This window comes from Natator depressus, chromosome 6, assembly GCF_965152275.1.
Source record: "Natator depressus isolate rNatDep1 chromosome 6, rNatDep2.hap1, whole genome shotgun sequence".
NCBI lineage: Eukaryota > Metazoa > Chordata > Testudines > Cheloniidae > Natator > Natator depressus.
This window is the reverse complement of record NC_134239.1, coordinates 51,165,528-51,183,645: the sequence shown is the minus strand read 5'-3', so window position 1 is coordinate 51,183,645 and position 18,118 is coordinate 51,165,528. Positions and strand designations below refer to the sequence as shown.

General features: G+C 41.8%; 2 protein-coding genes across 6 annotated transcripts in view; one reads left to right on the top strand and one right to left on the bottom strand.

Moving 5' to 3' along the window:
- Positions 1–3,000, bottom strand: part of PDHX (pyruvate dehydrogenase complex component X) — a 102,345-nt gene extending 99,345 nt beyond the window's left edge. The window contains exon 1 of the mRNA XM_074955272.1: positions 2,826–3,000. Coding sequence (XP_074811373.1) covers positions 2,826–2,967 — 142 coding nt within the window. The 5' untranslated portion in view covers positions 2,968–3,000. The remainder of the gene's footprint in view (positions 1–2,825) is intronic.
- A 618-nt stretch (positions 3,001–3,618) lies between these two features.
- APIP (APAF1 interacting protein) overlaps positions 3,619–18,118 on the top strand; it is a 77,839-nt gene continuing 63,339 nt past the window's right edge. For 2 of the 5 annotated variants that reach the window (XR_012639899.1, XM_074955268.1), the window contains exons 1-4: positions 4,107–4,367; positions 10,393–10,493; positions 14,404–14,452; positions 17,420–17,537. Coding sequence is in view for 4 of the 5 variants with exons in the window: in XM_074955268.1 (XP_074811369.1) it covers positions 4,299–4,367; positions 10,393–10,493; positions 14,404–14,452; positions 17,420–17,537 (337 nt within the window). In the remaining variant the exon portion in view is untranslated. Of the gene's footprint in view, positions 3,801–4,104; positions 4,368–10,392; positions 10,494–14,403; positions 14,453–17,419; positions 17,538–18,118 lie in introns of those variants that run through there. The other 3 variants (XM_074955269.1, XM_074955271.1, XM_074955270.1) reach the window with 3 other exon arrangements.

Genomic DNA, 18,118 nt, shown 5'->3' with positions numbered 1-18,118 from the left:
ACAAAGTATTACTAATAGGTTATAGTGTATTTTTATAAGTATAAAAACTCACCCAGGCTTGAAACGCATCCAAGACACCTACTAACCAGAGACTGATATGCCAGGTGAGAGAAGGACACTACCAATGAGGTTGAGAAATAACATCCTGGTAAGAAACTCATAGTTCCTGGGAAGGGGGAGGAATATAGCCTATCAAAGTACTGCCTCTTGACCCTCCTTGGGGTTCCTTCCCATCATTTTCTGGCTAGTAGGTGTGTCATAAATTTCAAAGTCTTCCTTCCATCTTATATACAGAATTCTCTTCTTCCCCACAGTCTATTTTTGGGTCTTCCTTGCCAGTGAATGGTCCCATTACCTGCCTGTAGAGTGGCTCCTAGCTTTCCTAAGTATCAGAATGAAAGTGACATGATTCTTGTCAGTTTTACCACTGACCCTCCCCAAAACATACCAGAGTCTTATCAAATTTTCTCTGCTAAATTGCTACTTGAGAAGCTATAAGCTGCAACAGCAGCAGCAGAAAAGCTGTACACATGTAGAATCAAGTAGACAGGAATACTACCTTTGCAACCATAAGTGATAGAAACCTAATAATTTTTTTTTAAATGAAAACTTCCATTCTGCAGAAACTGATGACTGAGAGAACTCTGACAGAACAGTCCAGAAGGGAAATAAATACTCCTCCTTGTTTTAGTAATTTTCACTATATTAAAAAATAATCCACTCACTGGTGGCAAGAACATGAGGTGATTTTAGAACAGTTAGAGCAAGGGAATGGGAGTCGTGGCCCTGTTTTCATTCTACTAATAACTTGGTATGGGACACAAGACAAATTACTTTGTTTCCTCTGTGCTTCATTGCTCCAGTGTCTCAAAAAAGCTGTAAAATAGGGATATTGCTACTTATCCTTATCACAAGAGAATATGAGATTTAATCTAAAATTGAGTTCTATAAACGACAGAGTTTTGAGATCCTTTGATGAAAGGTGCTATTGTAAGTGCAAAACACAGGTCTTGGCAAGTGAAAAAAGACAAAGGTAGAAAGACTTGTCAGCTATTTTAAAATGCAATTTGAAAACTATATATTAATCTGAGCTCTTATTTGAAATTTAAAAAATGTTCATTTTACTATAGAATTTACAGACATACACCCCAGAAAATGAGAGATGTCAGAAAAAAGCTTCAAACCTCAACAGAAACATGCATTACCCCCCTCCCACCCACACAACAAAAAATTAAATGCTGTCATTTAGGCAAGCAATATAGCAAGTAGGACTAGACGCAGGAATCCTTAATCAGGCAAAACACAGTGAACTGAAGTTTTGCCTAGGTAAGGACTGTAGAATAAAGTCTACAGGGATAATCAGAAATAAGTGAAATTAAATTCATAGATCTAAAAAGCTCCAAGTGGCTTCGCTGTGACTTTCCCACTCTACTTCCACTCCTATTTAAATAAGCAGCCCCCATCACCGCTGTCTCAATTCCTTTCCACTTTGTCAGTTATTCCACCCACCCCCTTTATTCCCTGATCACTTAATGATTTTCACTTCATTTGTCCTTTTCTGATCAGAGTGCTCAGTTCATTAGATGTCTCACTGAACAGGTATTTTAAAAAAAATAGGTATCCTGTTAAAAAAACCCCGGTACCTACACTTACCAGAATTTTGAGAACTAATTAAGGAGTCACAAGCAGCAACTCCAATGTTTCAGAATTTGGGGGAGGAGAGTTTAAATAACAAAATATTTAGAAATTCTGAAGTTGTTTCAGTTTCACGGTGGTCTGAAGGCACCATTTTTTGGCAAAATTTCACTGTTTTTATTGAAATGGTCACTTTCCATAAAAATTTGTGAAAATTTTAGCAAAACCCAAAATATTTCAATAACATTGACAATTTTGCAAACATTTTCAGTTCATAAAGATGAAAAATTTCATTCAAAACATTTCAACCAATGTCATCTCTAATCTACAGACTCCTCCTCCTACAGTACTGCTAAAAAACTTCCCAATAACTACTACCAGCTTTAAAAGATGTTCATTTTAGCTGAAGACCAAACTCTGGCTCAGAGAGACAGAGAGCAAATTCTGGAGTCAGGAATCCTCCTTTCAGAATGAAAGGTTGCTTCCATTTTTAGTCCTACATTTGACCCTGTAACTTGCACAGAATGCTTTCTTTTGTTTTACAGATTTTCAGACTTAATCTCACACTAAAGGATTTTCTTTCTCAGGAGCCAGGAGCAGAAAAATGGATGGAGGTAAATCACAGAGGGAATTTGGAAGTTAGAGGACTTTGAGAAAGTACAGCTTTAGTTCTTGAAGACAGTTCTCAGTATTCTTTGGCCACTCAACTCAAAAGCAGCCACAACTATCATTAGAAAATAGTCTAAACCCGTTTGCCATATACTTTGTCCTCTAGACACCAAGCTTGGTGCCACGCCACCGTCTTCCTTTCTTCCCAGGTCTTACATCCCTCATCCTATTTCCACTGGCCAAACAGAGCATCGCTATCCACCCCCTTCATTCTCTTCCACTGGCTAATCATGAAGTCCACTCTGCTTCTCCCCCACGCCAAGCCTTCACACCCCAACATTACTGCCCACTCACTTCAGCAGGTATCCCATGGACCCTCTCCTCTGTCCGGATCACCTACTCACCACCATACCCAGCTTGCAGAGATACTCTGCCCTAACCACAAGCTCCTCGCAGACACCTGGCCTCTGTCATTACCATCCCCTTTCCTTGCCCCTGGAAGTCAGTGCTGTCCCCCACACAGCTGCAGCACAGGCAGCCAACTAAGAACTACCTGTTTGTGACTGAGGCCAAATACTCACCCAGCAGCTCGTGGCTCCTGTGCAGAAGCCTCCAGCCGCCTCCAAGGCGGAGAGAAGCACAAGCCCCCGCGACTAGCCTCCCACCCAAGAGTAGTTTGACCATCCCTTTGCTGCGGCAGCTCAGACACAAGGAGGCTGCCATCTTGCTCTCCTCCCACCCAAGGCTAGGGCTGTCCAACTCACTGCCTGAGAAAAAAAGATACCCCCCCCCTTCCCCGCCCGACACACACAACAGCTGTCCCACCCCTAATTGTCTCAACAGAGATAAGCACCCCTTTGCAGCCAGGGCTAATGTGTGCTCCGTTATGGTGGAACCCTCTACCCCGCCTACAGAGGGAGCAGGACTGGCTACCTCCCTGCCCAAAGACACACACTTCAATTCAAAACCCGTTCTCATCAATGCAAGCCAGAGAGGCGTTGTCATTTGTGTCGAGCACCTGGCTAGGGCAGGGCTTCAGGTGAGGTGTAGGATTTGATTTCCCCATAATACCCGTCTTGTTTCAGTATTGCCAAATCTGAGCGTTCAAAAATCATCAGTCAGAGCCCCAAAATAATGTGATTAACTTAGAAAGACTGTTGTTTTTTTTTAAATAAGAAAATTGAGGTTTGTTTGCTATCCGGTGTATGAGCCGTGGGGGTTCCCTTGGATCCCGTGTCCAAGCTGTCCTTCGCCGTGACAAAAACTTTTTTTTTTTTTAATGACAAGCGAGATTCACACCTAACAACCACCACCTAACTCCAGAAGCCGGGCATTTAAAGCGAAACCCCTGGTACAGTCACAAGCGTTGGCCACCGTGATTGGTACTTTGCGCCGTGGCCCCACCGCACGAAGCGGGGTCCGCGGAGGATCCCGCCCAGGAGAGCTCAGGTCTAAGACGAGACACAACGGCTGGACAGGACAGACCGGGGCCTGCGCCTGCCAGCCGGGATGCACAACGTGAGGCTCCTTCTGCCGCCACCTTCCTGTGTGCCCAGGTGCCAGCTGCCTCCACATCACCGGGCACCGGTGCCCGGGCGCATCACCCCGGTCTCCGCCTAGGTCAGGCCCCCGCTGGGGGTTACGCCCAGACAGATACTCCGGCCACGGGTCTTGCCTCTCCCCTCCCCGGCGTGTTGGCCGCTGGAGGAGGAAGCGTCTCGCCCCCCGCTCTGCGTCGGGCCGGGGCCCGGGGCCGCCTCCGCCACTCGGAGTCTGGGCTGGGCGGGAGCCGGCCTCAGCCTGGGGCATGGCCCGGGGGGAGGGGTTCGGGCTGCGGGCGAGGCGGCCCCTTGTCCCGGCGGGGATCTGACTGCACCTGACTCACGGCGCCGCCCCAGCAAGCGGCGGGGACAATCCCGCCCTGGGGCTGCCCCCTCCCCGCCTGAGCGGGGACCCTGGGCTCCCCGCAACCGAGTCCCTGCCTGCGCCGAGGGCGAGGAAGGACCCCGGGGTCCTCCCCGGCGCTGGCTGGCTCCGTGTGTCCAGACAGCGCCATGGCTGCGGCGGGGGGCGGCCTCGGCTGCCAGCGCGGAGGCGGTTGCGTGGCCGGGGATGCGCCGCAGGTAGGCGGCGGGGCCTCGGCGCGGGGCCCGGCTTGGCCGCGTGCGCGGAAGCGCTCGGGTGGTTCAGGGACCGAAAGCTCAGCGCTCTGCGGGACCCAGCTCTTGAGCTGGGAGGCTCCCAGGCCACTTTATAAATGGCGTCGGGAGTGGTTTTATCCCTCAGTGACATGCAGCCTGTGGTGTATTAAACTGCTCTCCGCAGGAATGTGCTACTGGTAGTAGTTCCTGATAAGTAGCGGAGTGTAAGAAACTGCTGTTCTATAAAACTGCTACCTGGTGTAGCAAATGCCTACAGGGAGCAGTTTCTTGCACTATAGTGTGTGTAGGAATGTGCTACATGTAGCAGTTATTGATAGGTATAGATTGTAAAAAACTGCTACTCGATGTAGCAACCTAAACCTCCCTTGCTGCAATTTAAGTCCATTGAGTCTTGTCCTATTCTCAGAAGTTTAGGAGAGCAATTCTTCTCCCTCCTCCTTGTAACAGTCTTTTACGTACTTGAGAACTATCGTAGTTCGGCGCAGTGTGATCACCTGCGCTGGAATTAGGTGATGGCACAGGAGCAAACATTGCTAACTCTTCTGAAATGGCAATGGAATCTTTTAATTACTTAAGGACCTCTGTTTTACTAGCTAAAAGGTTGCATGAGCAACAGCAGGGAACACCTCAATAATATCATTCTGTCACTGAATTGGTACTGACTGAGAGGGAAGAGTGAGTTGCCTGACACTTTCCTGCAGCAGCTGAGATTTCTCTGGCGGTCACCCATCAAGTATTGATTGACCTATCCCAACTCAAGGTCTGTCAGAATGAAAGCCTGATGTGGTGCATTCATAGTAGTTAAATAAGGGCCATGACTAAGATTTTGTCACAGATATTTTTAGTAAAAGTCATGGACAGGTCACAGGCAAAAAAGAAAAATTCACGGAAGCCATGACCTGTCTGTGACTTTTACTGAAAATACCTGTGAAAAAATGGGGATCTGCCGGTCCCTACACTGCCTGAAGTAGGCAGCTGCGCAGAGGCTAGGAGCTGCCTGCAGTGGCTGCGGGGAACCCCTGCTGCCTGCAGTTCTGGGGGCTCCTCCTGCCCATGGCGACTGGGGATTCCCCCACCAGCTCCAGGAGCCCCCACTGCAGCAGCCAGGAGCTCAGGGGTTCCCCCGCAGTGGCCAGAAGCTCAGGGGATTCCCCCGCCACCAGTGGCGGCCAGGATCTCTGGGGGTTCCATGGCCGTGAGCTCGGGGGTACCCCACCACCCATGGCAGCTTGGCGCTCCTGGTGTTGCCAGAGATGGCAAGGGTACCCCTCAGCTCCCTGAGCAACAGGGCACCCGGCAGCTCCCAACCACCTCAGGCTGAAGTCACAGAGGTCGCTGGAAGTTACAGATTCTGTGACCTCTGTGACTAAATTGTAGCCTTAGTCATAATGCAGCAAGATGTGTTTTAGTCAACTTTAGTTTTATAATCATTTTATCAATCTTAAATGTTCAAATAATTCTCTTACATAAGAGCAACTAGAACAAATCCTGTTTTGGGACAAACAAAGAAATCTGTCTTTGGGACAAATAAATCTATCTTGGATAAATTTATCTATGTTTTTAATTTCATTTAGATTATGTATGTCAGTAGCTGTTTTTACTAAATTAAACTTGCTTTAAAGTATTGTAGCTATCCAAAGAAGACTTGTGATGATTTACTGCAAGGATCTGGTGCCTTTAGAAACAGCTACTGTGAAATATCAGCTGTATGATTTCTTCTGCATATGTCTGGTTCATTGCACTTGTTTCTAAGAGAAATATACATATTGTCCCTAAGATTTTGTCAAGGGAAGACACATATTTAATACATATGGATATTCACCCTAGAGTCCTAAAATAGCATTGGTGGGCCACTGTGTTTTGGATCATAAAGTTATTGAAAACTGTCTTCAAAAATCCTACTAATGGACTTATTAAACTTAATGAAATTTATTAAACTTGTTGAACAAATTACCTTATATTGCGATATAAAAATAATTTAACACACTTTGAGACCCTAATGTAGTACAAATGGTTGCAGTCACATGAAAAAAACTAATTTTCCTTGACATCTAAGACTATATTGGCTTTTAAACAAATAACTTTAATAAAGCATCCAATTCCCAGAGAGACAAAGTGGGTGAGGTAATATCGTTTATTGGGCCAACTTCCGTTGGTGGTAAAGACAAGCTTTTGAGCTTACACAGAGCACTTCTGCAGGTCCGGGAAACTTACTCAGAGTGTCACAGTTAAGTAAAAAGAAAAGGAGTACTTGTGGCACCTTAGAGACTAACAAATTTATTTGAGCATAAGCTTTCGTGAGCTATAGCTCACTTCATCGGATGCCTCCGATGAAGTGAGCTGTAGCTCACGAAAGCTTATGCTCAGATAAATTTGTTAGTCTCTAAGGTGCCACAAGTACTCCTTTTTCTTCTTGCAAATACAGACTAACACAGCTGCTACTCTGAAACAGTTAAGTAAGATTCCCAGACCTGAAGAAAAGCTCTGAGTAGGCTCAAAAGATTCTCTCTCTCACCAACAGAAGTTGGTCCAAAAGAGATCACCTTACTCAAGTAACTCCATTGGCTTCAGTAGACTTGTGTTGATATACATCAACTGAGTATCTGGTCTAATGTGTGTTTACTTGGCATCTGCCTGAGTGTGAAAAATGAAGAATGACAAATCAATAGCAATCTCAGTATAAAACTCCTATTAAAACTGTATTTTAACTGTTACTAATGACAATTTAGATTTTTAAAACTGATTTAATTTTAATTGTCTAATTTATTTTTCACCAATGTAAATATAAATACTTAGGATTATTATACACAGGCTCACTCAGATAAAATGTATTATAATTATATAGTTTAAAATCTTCTAGTTTCTGTTGTGCATTTTAACAAGCTGCCTTTCTTAACTGTCTTGCTTCACTTGACGACAAAACACAGTCAGTGGTGTTTTCAAAAGATAATAAGCCACAGCAGAACAGTGATGACTGTGTTTCAATTTATATTTGTTGTACAAATGATAGCTAGCCCAGATTTATCAAAAACTAATCCTGGATTATGTCTGTTGAATTTCCAAGTGCCTTTTAAACATGTTCACAGCTAAGGTTCATATGAAGAATACAGCCATTGTCTGTTATGGGAGAGGATTACAATGTTAAATCTATATAACCATTTAATTTTTAAAAATCGGAAACACTGTTGTATTTGATTTAAAATACCATAGTTGATCTTCATGGCTATGTGATGAAACCAGATGCTTTCATAAATAGAGCATTTGCTGATCCTGGAAAAATACAGGAGGGGTGTTTTTGTTTTTTGTAACCCTGGAATTCTGTGGGAAAAAGTTGGGAATTTCTTAATCTTCTTGATTTAAAAAAAAAATATTGCTGAATGTGAACTTTTTTTTTAATTCATCTCAATTTTTCCAGTGATGTTAAAACTAAAGGAAACAATTGTATTGTCGTGGTCACAGCATTTATGACAGGCTCCCTACCAACCAGAGAGAATATGGTGCACCTAGAAATAGTGTCATCATCATATACAATTTATACACATATATAAACTCATATTACATAACAGGCATATATATATAAAAACCTGTTTAACGTGTTTATACACTCAAGTGTAATGGCATGTTATTTTTAATCAAATTAGTAAGGAGACAAGTTTTCTTTGAAGTTGAAAGAAAAAATAGGAACGTAGTACATAGGTTTTAATAGTGTATTGTGAATGAAGCTTAAAAAAGGAAGAGGCTCTGGGAATTGTATTACGTGTCTGGAGGATGATGGAATTATTAAAATCAAATTTGACTTATAATTTTATATACACTAGTGTGCTATCAAAACTAAGGCCCATATTATGCAAACATACACTTGCTTTGTAGTGGTAAAATTAAGTATGTGCATGAGTTTTTGCAGGATCATGGCATTGTTAAACAGCATAAGTATTTGGGAAATAGATTTGACTGTTTAATTAAAATGTATTTAATATAGCTTTTTCCATCAGGGGAGAACCAAAAATGGGTTACTTACATTTTCAGCTCAGTGAAACTAAATGATACTGCAGATGAAAGTATTTAGGGAATTTTCAGTTTCAGGTTTCCTTTGTAGAAAAATATTACCTTTCTTAAAGGTGTGTTTTTCAGATATTCTTCTACATAGTATTTTATTGGTTTTAGATAAATGTAAAATATTGTCTGTCTATTGTGCTTGAGAAATCAAACTTTCTACATCAGGAAGGGGAAAACCAGTTTCTCAGGGTGAATGTTATTGGCTCCATAGAGTTGTAAGCAACAAGACCAAAGCATCTGGTTTGCAAAACTAACTTTGGTGTCAGATACATGGGAATGTCTTGGGTTCCCAATCACCATCCCCTTTTTCCTAGGTGAACTAAAGAATGAGTTACAGAATCCAAAATTAATCAATAAATGATGCTTTTCATGAAAAGAGATTCTACAGGAAGAGTAGCGAAATCAGAACAGGCAGCAATAGCCTGTGAAGTTAGTGGCAAGTCTTCAAAGGTAGAAGCTTCAGGAACCAGTGATACTGAAGTATGTGTTACTGTGTTACAAGTTGGAGATCAAAGTGTGGATTTAGGTCTTTCAAACAAAAATATAAAAGTTTGAACAGTTTTCTTGTCAAGAACAAAGTAAAATTAAACATCTGTTGCGCATTTATAAATTGCGGCTCTCCATCCCAGAAATAGCTGCATTTCCATGTTGTATGTAAAATCCATTAATGTTGTAAATACTAATAAGAAGACATTTCAACAACTTCCCTAACGTTGGATGCATAATAGTATTCATTTTCTGAGTGCTGTTACTTAGTATACCTCTTCCCTGTGTTTTTTAGTTTTATGCAGCGCTCGACCAGTGCTCCCTTTAGTATGTCTGATATTTGAACAATGAAGCAAAGCTGAGCTGCAAAAATTCCAGATGAACTATGAATGAGTCTGTGACACTGTACTCACCTTCAGGAACTATATATACTTTTTTTTATTTAATATTCCATTGTGTTTATAAAATTAGTGATTATATTAAATTGAATAATGTTTTCTCTGAAAGAAATATTAAAATGGAGCAATTAAGATGATAGTTAAACAGCATCTGAGGCATTCTCACATCGTAAAATGGTAGGAATGTGAAGCTAGTCAAGTGATCTGGTGAGGTGAACCTTCCTCTTTTGATATTATTTAAATGCTAATTAAAAAGAAAATAAAACAGATTTAAAACTTATACAGTATGATCCATACATATTCATAATCATAGAAGATATATCCCATTAATAAAATTAGGAATTTTGTTATTGTAATTCAAATTAAAATCTTGCAAAATAACCCTACACAAAAACCATTCAAGAGGAGGAAGTATGTATCACACAGACTTCTAAAAGCAGGTCCTACACTTACTCCTAGAGATGATGGAAAACGTTCCTTTATTTGGCACTCAGTGGAAACTCTTCAGTCATGTGATATGAATTTACAATGTAAGTTTGGGATAGTGGTTATGGTGGGATAGATGCATATGTGTAATTTCACAAGGGGAGGAATTAACTGCCTTCAGAACATTTGAAGGATGTAAACACTAAGGATGGGCAAATGTTTTTAGGGCATGGAAGGAGAAATAAGAGAAAAATTATGCTACTTTGTGATGATAAGGATAGTTATCCTGTATTGGCAAAGGTCAGTGGATGGACTAGATGACCTAATCTTTCTCTTTTATCACTAATCTTGGTGGGATCGATCTAAAGTTCGTTGACTGCCCTGAGCTTTGGACCAGGCCTACCAACTATGAATGCCATCTGATTTTTTTTGTTTTGTTTTTCTAATGTGGGCCACATAAAATGTCCAGGGCAGCATACAAACATACTGTCAGTCTTTAGTTCAGGCACCAGTGAGATTTTTTTGATTTTGAAGTCCTTCTATGTGAATCAGATATCTCATGCAATTGATTCCAACATTTATAAGTGGACAATTACTTTTTTTTTTTTTTTTTTTTTTAGGACAAGTTACATCCAAGAAATCTGATCCCGGAGCTCTGTAAGCAGTTTTATCATTTAGGATGGGTCACAGGAACTGGTGGAGGAATCAGCTTGAAACATGGGTAAGTGGGGGTTTTGAAAGCGATAACTATACAGATGATGGGGTCAATTGAATAAGCGGTGAGTGCACCACAATTCATGAAGGATGGCTGAAATTCAGGAGTGAGGCATTAGACAAAGATATGTTGCAGAGATAACATTCTTGGTCTCTGAGAAGGAAGGAATAATTCTTGTATTCAGATAAATCCTGAAGTTGTATTAATGGGAGATAATTTAGGCAGGTCAGGCAACAAGAAGATAAGATGACTTGCAGTAGGAACCACTTTTTGCTATATAATTTTGCATGAAATGTACCACTATCTATTCAGCTTGATAAATTTGATGTTATTAATGGACGCAGAGCTCCTCTTAGTGGCCATTGAAAGAAAGGAACAGTAGTCATAATTAAGGCTAAGTTTTAGTCATGGGTATTTTTAGTAAAAGTCATGGGCAGTAAACATAAATTCACGGACCTGTGACCGACCTGTCCATGACTTTTACTAAAAATACCCCTGATTAAAAGTGGGGGCGGACTCAGGAGGTGCCATGGGTGCTGGGGAAGTGGGGGAGCGGGTGCTTGGGGGGGGCAACTCATGGCCCGGGAGGGTGTTGTGAGGGAGGAGTCATGGCCTGCGGGGGGAAGGGGCATGGGTGCTGGGGAGGGTTAGTGGAGCTGGGGCAGGCTCCCTACCCAGTTCCTGGGAAGCAGTGGCCTCAGCTCCACGTGCTGTCTCCACTCCACCCCAAGACAGGCCCCAAGCCCCAGTTATGCAGCTCCCATTGGCTGGGAACCGTGGCCAATGGGAGCTGCCGGGGCGGTGCCTGGGGGCAGAGGCAGCAAGTGGAGCTAGGAGCTGAGGGAGAGGAGCCCCCCACCCAGGTAAGCAGCGGCCCCAAGCCCTGAGCCCCCACACACTCAAACTCCTGATGCTGCAGGGCAGGAAGGCCCCGAGACTGCCGCAGCAGCAGCCAGTGCAACTGACCCGAGGGCTGCCCAAGCTGCTCAGGTGGCTCCTGGGCCAGCCACACAAGGCTGCTGCAGAAGTCACAGAAAGTCTTCCATGACTTCCTTGACCTCCATGACAAACACGGAGCCTTAGTCATAATTACACCACAGATGCACCATTAGTGCAAGATAAATGTGATCTGAAGTCACAAAGTAGTGAAACACTGAGACTTGCCAGTACCCCTCACCTCACCACATGCATGCAACTATGTTGCTTTTCAAGCATCTTATCTGAAGTAGAGGACATTGATTTTAAAAGTGTGAGGTTAAGCAACTCAAAAGACTGCTATATCCTCTGAAGTTTTTTACAGGGTGGAATGGTGTATTAGTCTGAGCACAGTTAGAGCCATTTAGAACTGTCCTTAGTTCTAATGTGTGTGCTGACATTGACTACCTTTGTTGCCTTGGACAGGTCACTTAACCTCTCTGCCTCATTTTCTGTCTGAGACAAGGGGGGTGAGGTAATACCTTTTGTTGGACCAGTTTCTGTTGGTGAGAGAAACAAGTTTTCATCATCATTACTCACTGGTGGAATCTCATGAATGATTTAGAATAATTGCACTAGTTCGGATGTAGGGCAGTGTATTTGGAAAATTGTTCTATGACTCTTGGTCAACTGTCCTACATTTCAAATACTGTATTCTATTGTCAGCTCTTCATTAAACATTTAATTTTAAAACAAGTAATTTTTCTTTTAGAAAGGAGGTACGTCTCTTTGTTTCAGGAGCAATCAAATAGTAATCAATTGCTTAACATACTACTTTCATAGTGTGATAGACCTAGGCCAGTTGGGTACAGCAGAGTAGTAGAAGGCAGATATACTGGCCACTGGATAAGCAGTTTTCTGTTCCCTGACTGACCAGAGAAGGGGCTGCTCCAGGCTAGGGTGGACACATGACTCCAATTAGCCTGCAAAGAGTCAGGTGAGGCTGGTAAGCTAATGTGAACACTTGACTCTAATTACGGCCCCTCTGATACTATAAAAGGGCTCACTCCAGTCAGGCCAAGGGGCGCAGAGGTGCAGCTGACGGGCTGGGTAATGAAGACACCCTCAAGCCACTAGAAAGGGAGCCCTATGGTAAGGGTGAAGAAGGAGGGGGAGAGAGAGAGAGAGAGAGAGAGAGAGAGAAAAGAAAAAAGGAGAGCTGTGGGGAAGTGGCCCAGGGAAGTGTAGCAACTGTGGCAGTGAAAGGTCAGCTGCCAACAGCTGCTGCCATTAGGGTCCCTGGGCCGGAACCGGGAGTAGAGGTCAGGCCCGGGTTCCCCCGAACTTGACACTACAGAAACACCTCCTAAGAGGGGAAGACAGGCCCCTGTCAGGACAGGAGGCTAAACTGTTCTGGAACAAGCCCATAGGGACAACAGAGACTGTGGGAGTTCTCTCACCAACCTCCTTGCTGGCTTATGATGAAAATGGCTCAGTAGGCTGTGACCCTTGCCTCTAGAGGGAGAAGCGCTATATAGAGGGTCACAGTGAGCCTCTGAGGCTAGCGTAATCCACCAGGAAGCACGGGACCCACTGAGACAAGGTCGGAGCTCTGCCACATTAGTTACCTTGCTCATAGAATGGCACCAAGTATCAATGATTAAATTCATTAGTATTAATACATTTGTACTGCAAATAGTTAATCCATTAAAACCACATTTTTTTGTATCTCAGATATCATGTGTTTTGTCAAGATAAGTATACTATCTTGAAGGTTATATCTTATTCAAAGGACTCTGTCTTGTCCATAAATATGAACTCCGTGTTTTCCTTAGGAAACTAACAGAGTCTTTGTGCTGAAATTTCTGGAAATTTATCTGTAGATTTACTAATTGTTCACTAGGTGTCTCTATAGATTTTAAAATAAGACCTTTGAAGATGAATAGTGATTACAAATATTATCCTTTTTATTGCCTTTACTGAAAATATTTCACATCCTATTTTTAAATAATTTTAATTTATGTAAAGACGTTGAAATTCTTCATTCACATAAGGCTTGCAAGCTTTAGGTATTTCCACTTGAACATAAATTGTTCAATTTATTGAATTGTTCAATGTTTTCTTCTGTGTGAATTAAATACTGTATATTTATTCATACATTAAAACATATATAATACACTTATTTATGTGGTAACCATTAAATTGTATTTCCCAGTAACTAAAGGTGATTACAAACTCTAATAGCTAATTGATATTAAGCTATAAATGATAGGTTTGGCCCTGTTTTTTCTTGCATCACTCAGTGTCTACTTGCAAATTCGCTTCTGTTTCCTTCGATTCCAACTAATGTGGGGTGTGGGTTTTTTTTTTTTTCTTCAGTGATACAAATATACTCAGTTAAATCTGTAGGCAGTTTGAAAGAACTATTTATATCTTGGATATTCTCAGAGCTTCCAACTGTTCTAGTAAGATCAGTGTTGCATATTGAAAACCATCTGTATGTGAATGTGTGGTGGGAGGGCAAGTGTGGTTGCATAATCATGTGCTGTGTAAGATAATTCTTTATCAGTAAAGGGTAGAGTACTAAAATGGCGCTAGCAAATTATATATACTTCAAATTTTATATCTTATACATCAGTGGTTCTCAAAGCCGGTCCGCCACTTGTTCAGGGAAAGCCCCCGGCGGGCCGGACCGGTTTGTTTACCTTCCTCGTCCGCAGTTTCGGCTGATCGCGGCTCCCACTGGCCGCGGTTCGCCATTCCATGCCAATGGGGGCTGCGGGAAGGGCGGCCAGCTCATCTTTTGGCCCGCGCCACTTCCCGCCGCCCCATTGGCCTGGAGCTGTGAACCGTGGCCAGTGGGAGCCGCGATCGGCCGAACCTGCAGACGCGGCAGATAAACAAACCTGTCCAACCCGCCAGGGGCTTTCCCTGAACAAGCGACGGACCGGCTTTGAGAACCACTGTTATACATGGAGCTAAATTCTATATCTTTTCCTAGAGATGAAATCTACATTGCGCCATCAGGAGTCCAAAAGGAAAGAATTCAGGTATGTAAAACTTGTTTTTTACCTCAGAACTCATCCCTGAAAAGGAACAAAATTACTTTTAGTGAGCTATTTATTCTGAGTGTTCTTTCAAAGCAGTTTGGGTTTTTTTTCTTGTTATGAAGTCTGAAACACATTATTATTACAGACTACCTTCTTGAGACCACTGATGATTTCTCCTAGTATTCTGTGATCTCAGAGCAGCAATTCAGTACTTCTTCAGTGACGTATGTAGGTTACTCCTTTTGAGTTTTCTTGTCCTTAAATTAGTACTGACCATGATATCTGAAATCTACTTCAGCCCCAGATTTGTTCTGCAACAACCCAACATTCAGCTAGTTTGCTACAGTTTTAGTTAATAATGTATACATGCAATTGGGTAACTGTGTGTTAAAGCTTCTGTTCTAAATATTTTTATTAGGTCTGTCGATTAATCTCAGTCAATTTACATGATTAACTCAAAAAAATGAATAGCAATTAAAAAAAATTAATCACTATTAATCGCAGTTTTAATTGCACTGTTATCAATAGAATACCAATTGAAATGTATTAAATATTTTTATATATATTCTGTGTTGTAACTGAAATCAGTGTATATTATTTTTTATTACAAATATTTGCACTGTAAAAATTATAACCAAAGAAATAATATTTTTCAGTTCACCTCATACAAGTACCATAGTGCAATTTCTTTCTCGTGACAGTGCAACTTACAACTTTTTTTTTGTTACATAACTGCACTCAAAAACAAAACAATGTAAAACTTCAGAGCTTACAAGGCCACTCAGTCCTACTTCTTGTTCAGCCATTCACTAAGACAAACAAGTTTGTTTACATTTACAGGGGATAATGCTGCCCTCTTCTTATTTACAATGTCACCAGAAAGTGAAAACAGGCATTTGTGTGGCACCTTTATAGCAGCCATTGCAAGCTATTTACGTGCCAGGTATACTAAATATTCGTATGTCCCTTCATTCTTCGTCTGCCATTCTAGAGGACATGCTTCCATGCTGATGATGCTCGTTTAAAAAAAATAATTTGTTAATTAAATTTGTGACTGAACTCCTTGAGGGAGAATTGTATGTCCCCGGCTCTGTTTTACCTGCATCCTGCAATATATTTCATGTTGTAGCTGTCTCAGATGATGACCCAGCACATGTTGTTCATTTTAAGAACACTTTCACTACAGATTTCACAAAACGCAAAGAAGGTACCAATGTGAGATTTCTAAAGATAAATACAGCACTTGACCCAAGGTTTAAGAATCAGAAGTGCCTTCCAAAATCTGACAGGGATGAGGTGTGGAGCATGCTTTCAGAAGTCTTAAAAGAGCAACACTCCAATGTGTAAACTAAAGAACCCAAACCACCAAAAAAGAAAATCAACCTTCTGCTGGTGGCATCTGACTCAGATAATGAAAATGAACATGCGTAGGTCCGTACTGATTTGGATTGTTATCGAGCAGAACCCGTCATCAGCATGGACGCATGTCCCCTGGAGTGGTGATTGAAGCATGAAGGGACATATGAATCTGTAGTGCATCTGGCATGTAAATATCTTGCAACACTGGCTACAACAGTTCCATGAGAACGCCTGTTCTCACTTTCAGGTGACGTACACAAGAAGCAGGCAGCATTATCTCCTGCAAATGTAAACAAACTTGTTTGTCTGAGCGATTGGCTGAACAAAAAGTGAGTGGACTTGCAGGCTCTAAAACTGAACATTGTTTTATTTTTGAATGCAGGTGGTGTTTTTTTTAACATAATTCTAAATTTGTAATATATTTCATGATAAAGAGATTGCACTACAGTACTTGTATTAGGTGAATTGAAAAATACTATTTCTTTTGGGATTTTTTACAGTGCAAATACTTGTAATCAAAAATAAATATACAGTGAGCACTGTACACTTTGTATTCTGTGTTGTAATTGAAATCAATACATTTGGAAATGTAGAAACCATCCAAAAATATTTAAATAAATGGTATTCTCTTATTGTTTAACAGTGCGATTAATCGCAGTTCATTTTGTTAATCATGTGATTAAAGGTGCGATTAATTTTTTTTAATGTCTTGACAGCCCTAATTTTTATTTGTTTGTATGTAAATATTTCTTTGTCTAGGGCTGCTCTGTAAGCAGGTAGGATTTCCCCAGATCAAGATGACCTTAGCCCAGTGGTGGGCAACCTGCAGTCCACGGGCCGCATGCGGCCCATCAGGGTAATCTGATTGCGGGCCATGAGATGTTTTGCTGACAACCATCCGTAGGCATGGCCCCCCACAGCTCCCAGTGGCCACGGTTCACTGTTCCCAGCCAATGGGAGCTGCGGGAAGCAGCAGGCTGCAGGGATGTGCTTGCTGCCGCTTCCCGCAGCTCCCATTGGCTGGGAACAGCGAACTACGGCCACTGAGAGCTGCGAGGGGCTGTGCTTGCAGATGGTCAATGTCAGCAAAATGTCTTGCAGCCCACAATCAGATTACCCTGGTGGGCCGCAGGTTGCCCACCACTGCCTTAGTCTATCTCAGTTCCTCTCCCTTAAGGATAAAAACAGAAGTACTGCTGGAGATGAATAGTAAATACTGCCAGCTGATTTATGATACTAGGGACTCCTCCGAAACAGACACACATGTGGAGTAAGAATCACTGCTCCACATCTCCATCGGAGATAGTACAATGAAGGATGATAGGAATCCTCTCACTGATTGACACTTGGGTTTCCATATAATGATCATTAAATGTATTTGCAGAAGAAAAGATAGGGGGAAGATACATTCTGGCATGATGCATAATTGATTTTAAATAAAAAAGCTTTGGGCTTAATCTCATGGAGAAACAGTTTATTAATGCAAAAATACAGTTTATGTAAAGCTGCCAAAAGCAAGCCTGTTTTCTACGTATCTCCCCAGAAGAAAAGTAAACTGTGACACTCTCTTCCCCAAAATAGATTTAAGTAGTTCTACCTCTCTCACAGCCCGAAGATATGTTTGTTTGTGACATAGAAGAACGGGACATCAGCGGCCCTCCACCACACAAGCAACTAAAGAAAAGCCAATGCACACCTCTCTTTATGAATGCTTACACCATGAGAGGTATGCAATAAATGCATTTTATTCAGACAATAATAAATCAATATAAATCAGTTCATGAAATGGAAACTCCTAAGTCATAAGTGTAGCATCACTGGAATTTAATATTGCCTTAATTGGAAAATACCGTAGTAGCTAAATTTGTAGTCTCATGACCTTGCAGTAGTTTCATACCAATAGATTTTAGGCCATATTACAATCTTTTGCAATTGTAAAGGTTACCAAATTGCTAGTTACAATGGTGTAAGAAATGTAACACTATTCAGATTCCAAATTATTGACAGAACATGTATTTACTTTACAATTATAAATATTCTGAAAAGCAAAACTTTTTTCCTTTTTCTCCAATTACAGTGCAGGCCAAGTAATGAGTTTAGGATTCTATTTCTCTTGCATCTGTTGATATCAGAAATGCCAGAAATAGTACAGAGAGTGCAACTCTCACAATTGTTTGCTACATTAAGTGGAAGCAGCATGCCCCACATCAGTTCTTTGGGAGAAACAAACCCACATGGGATCTAGTAATGGGCATGACATTTCATGCATGGCTACAGTAAACTTGGATTAGAGGCCCTGTTTGTCTA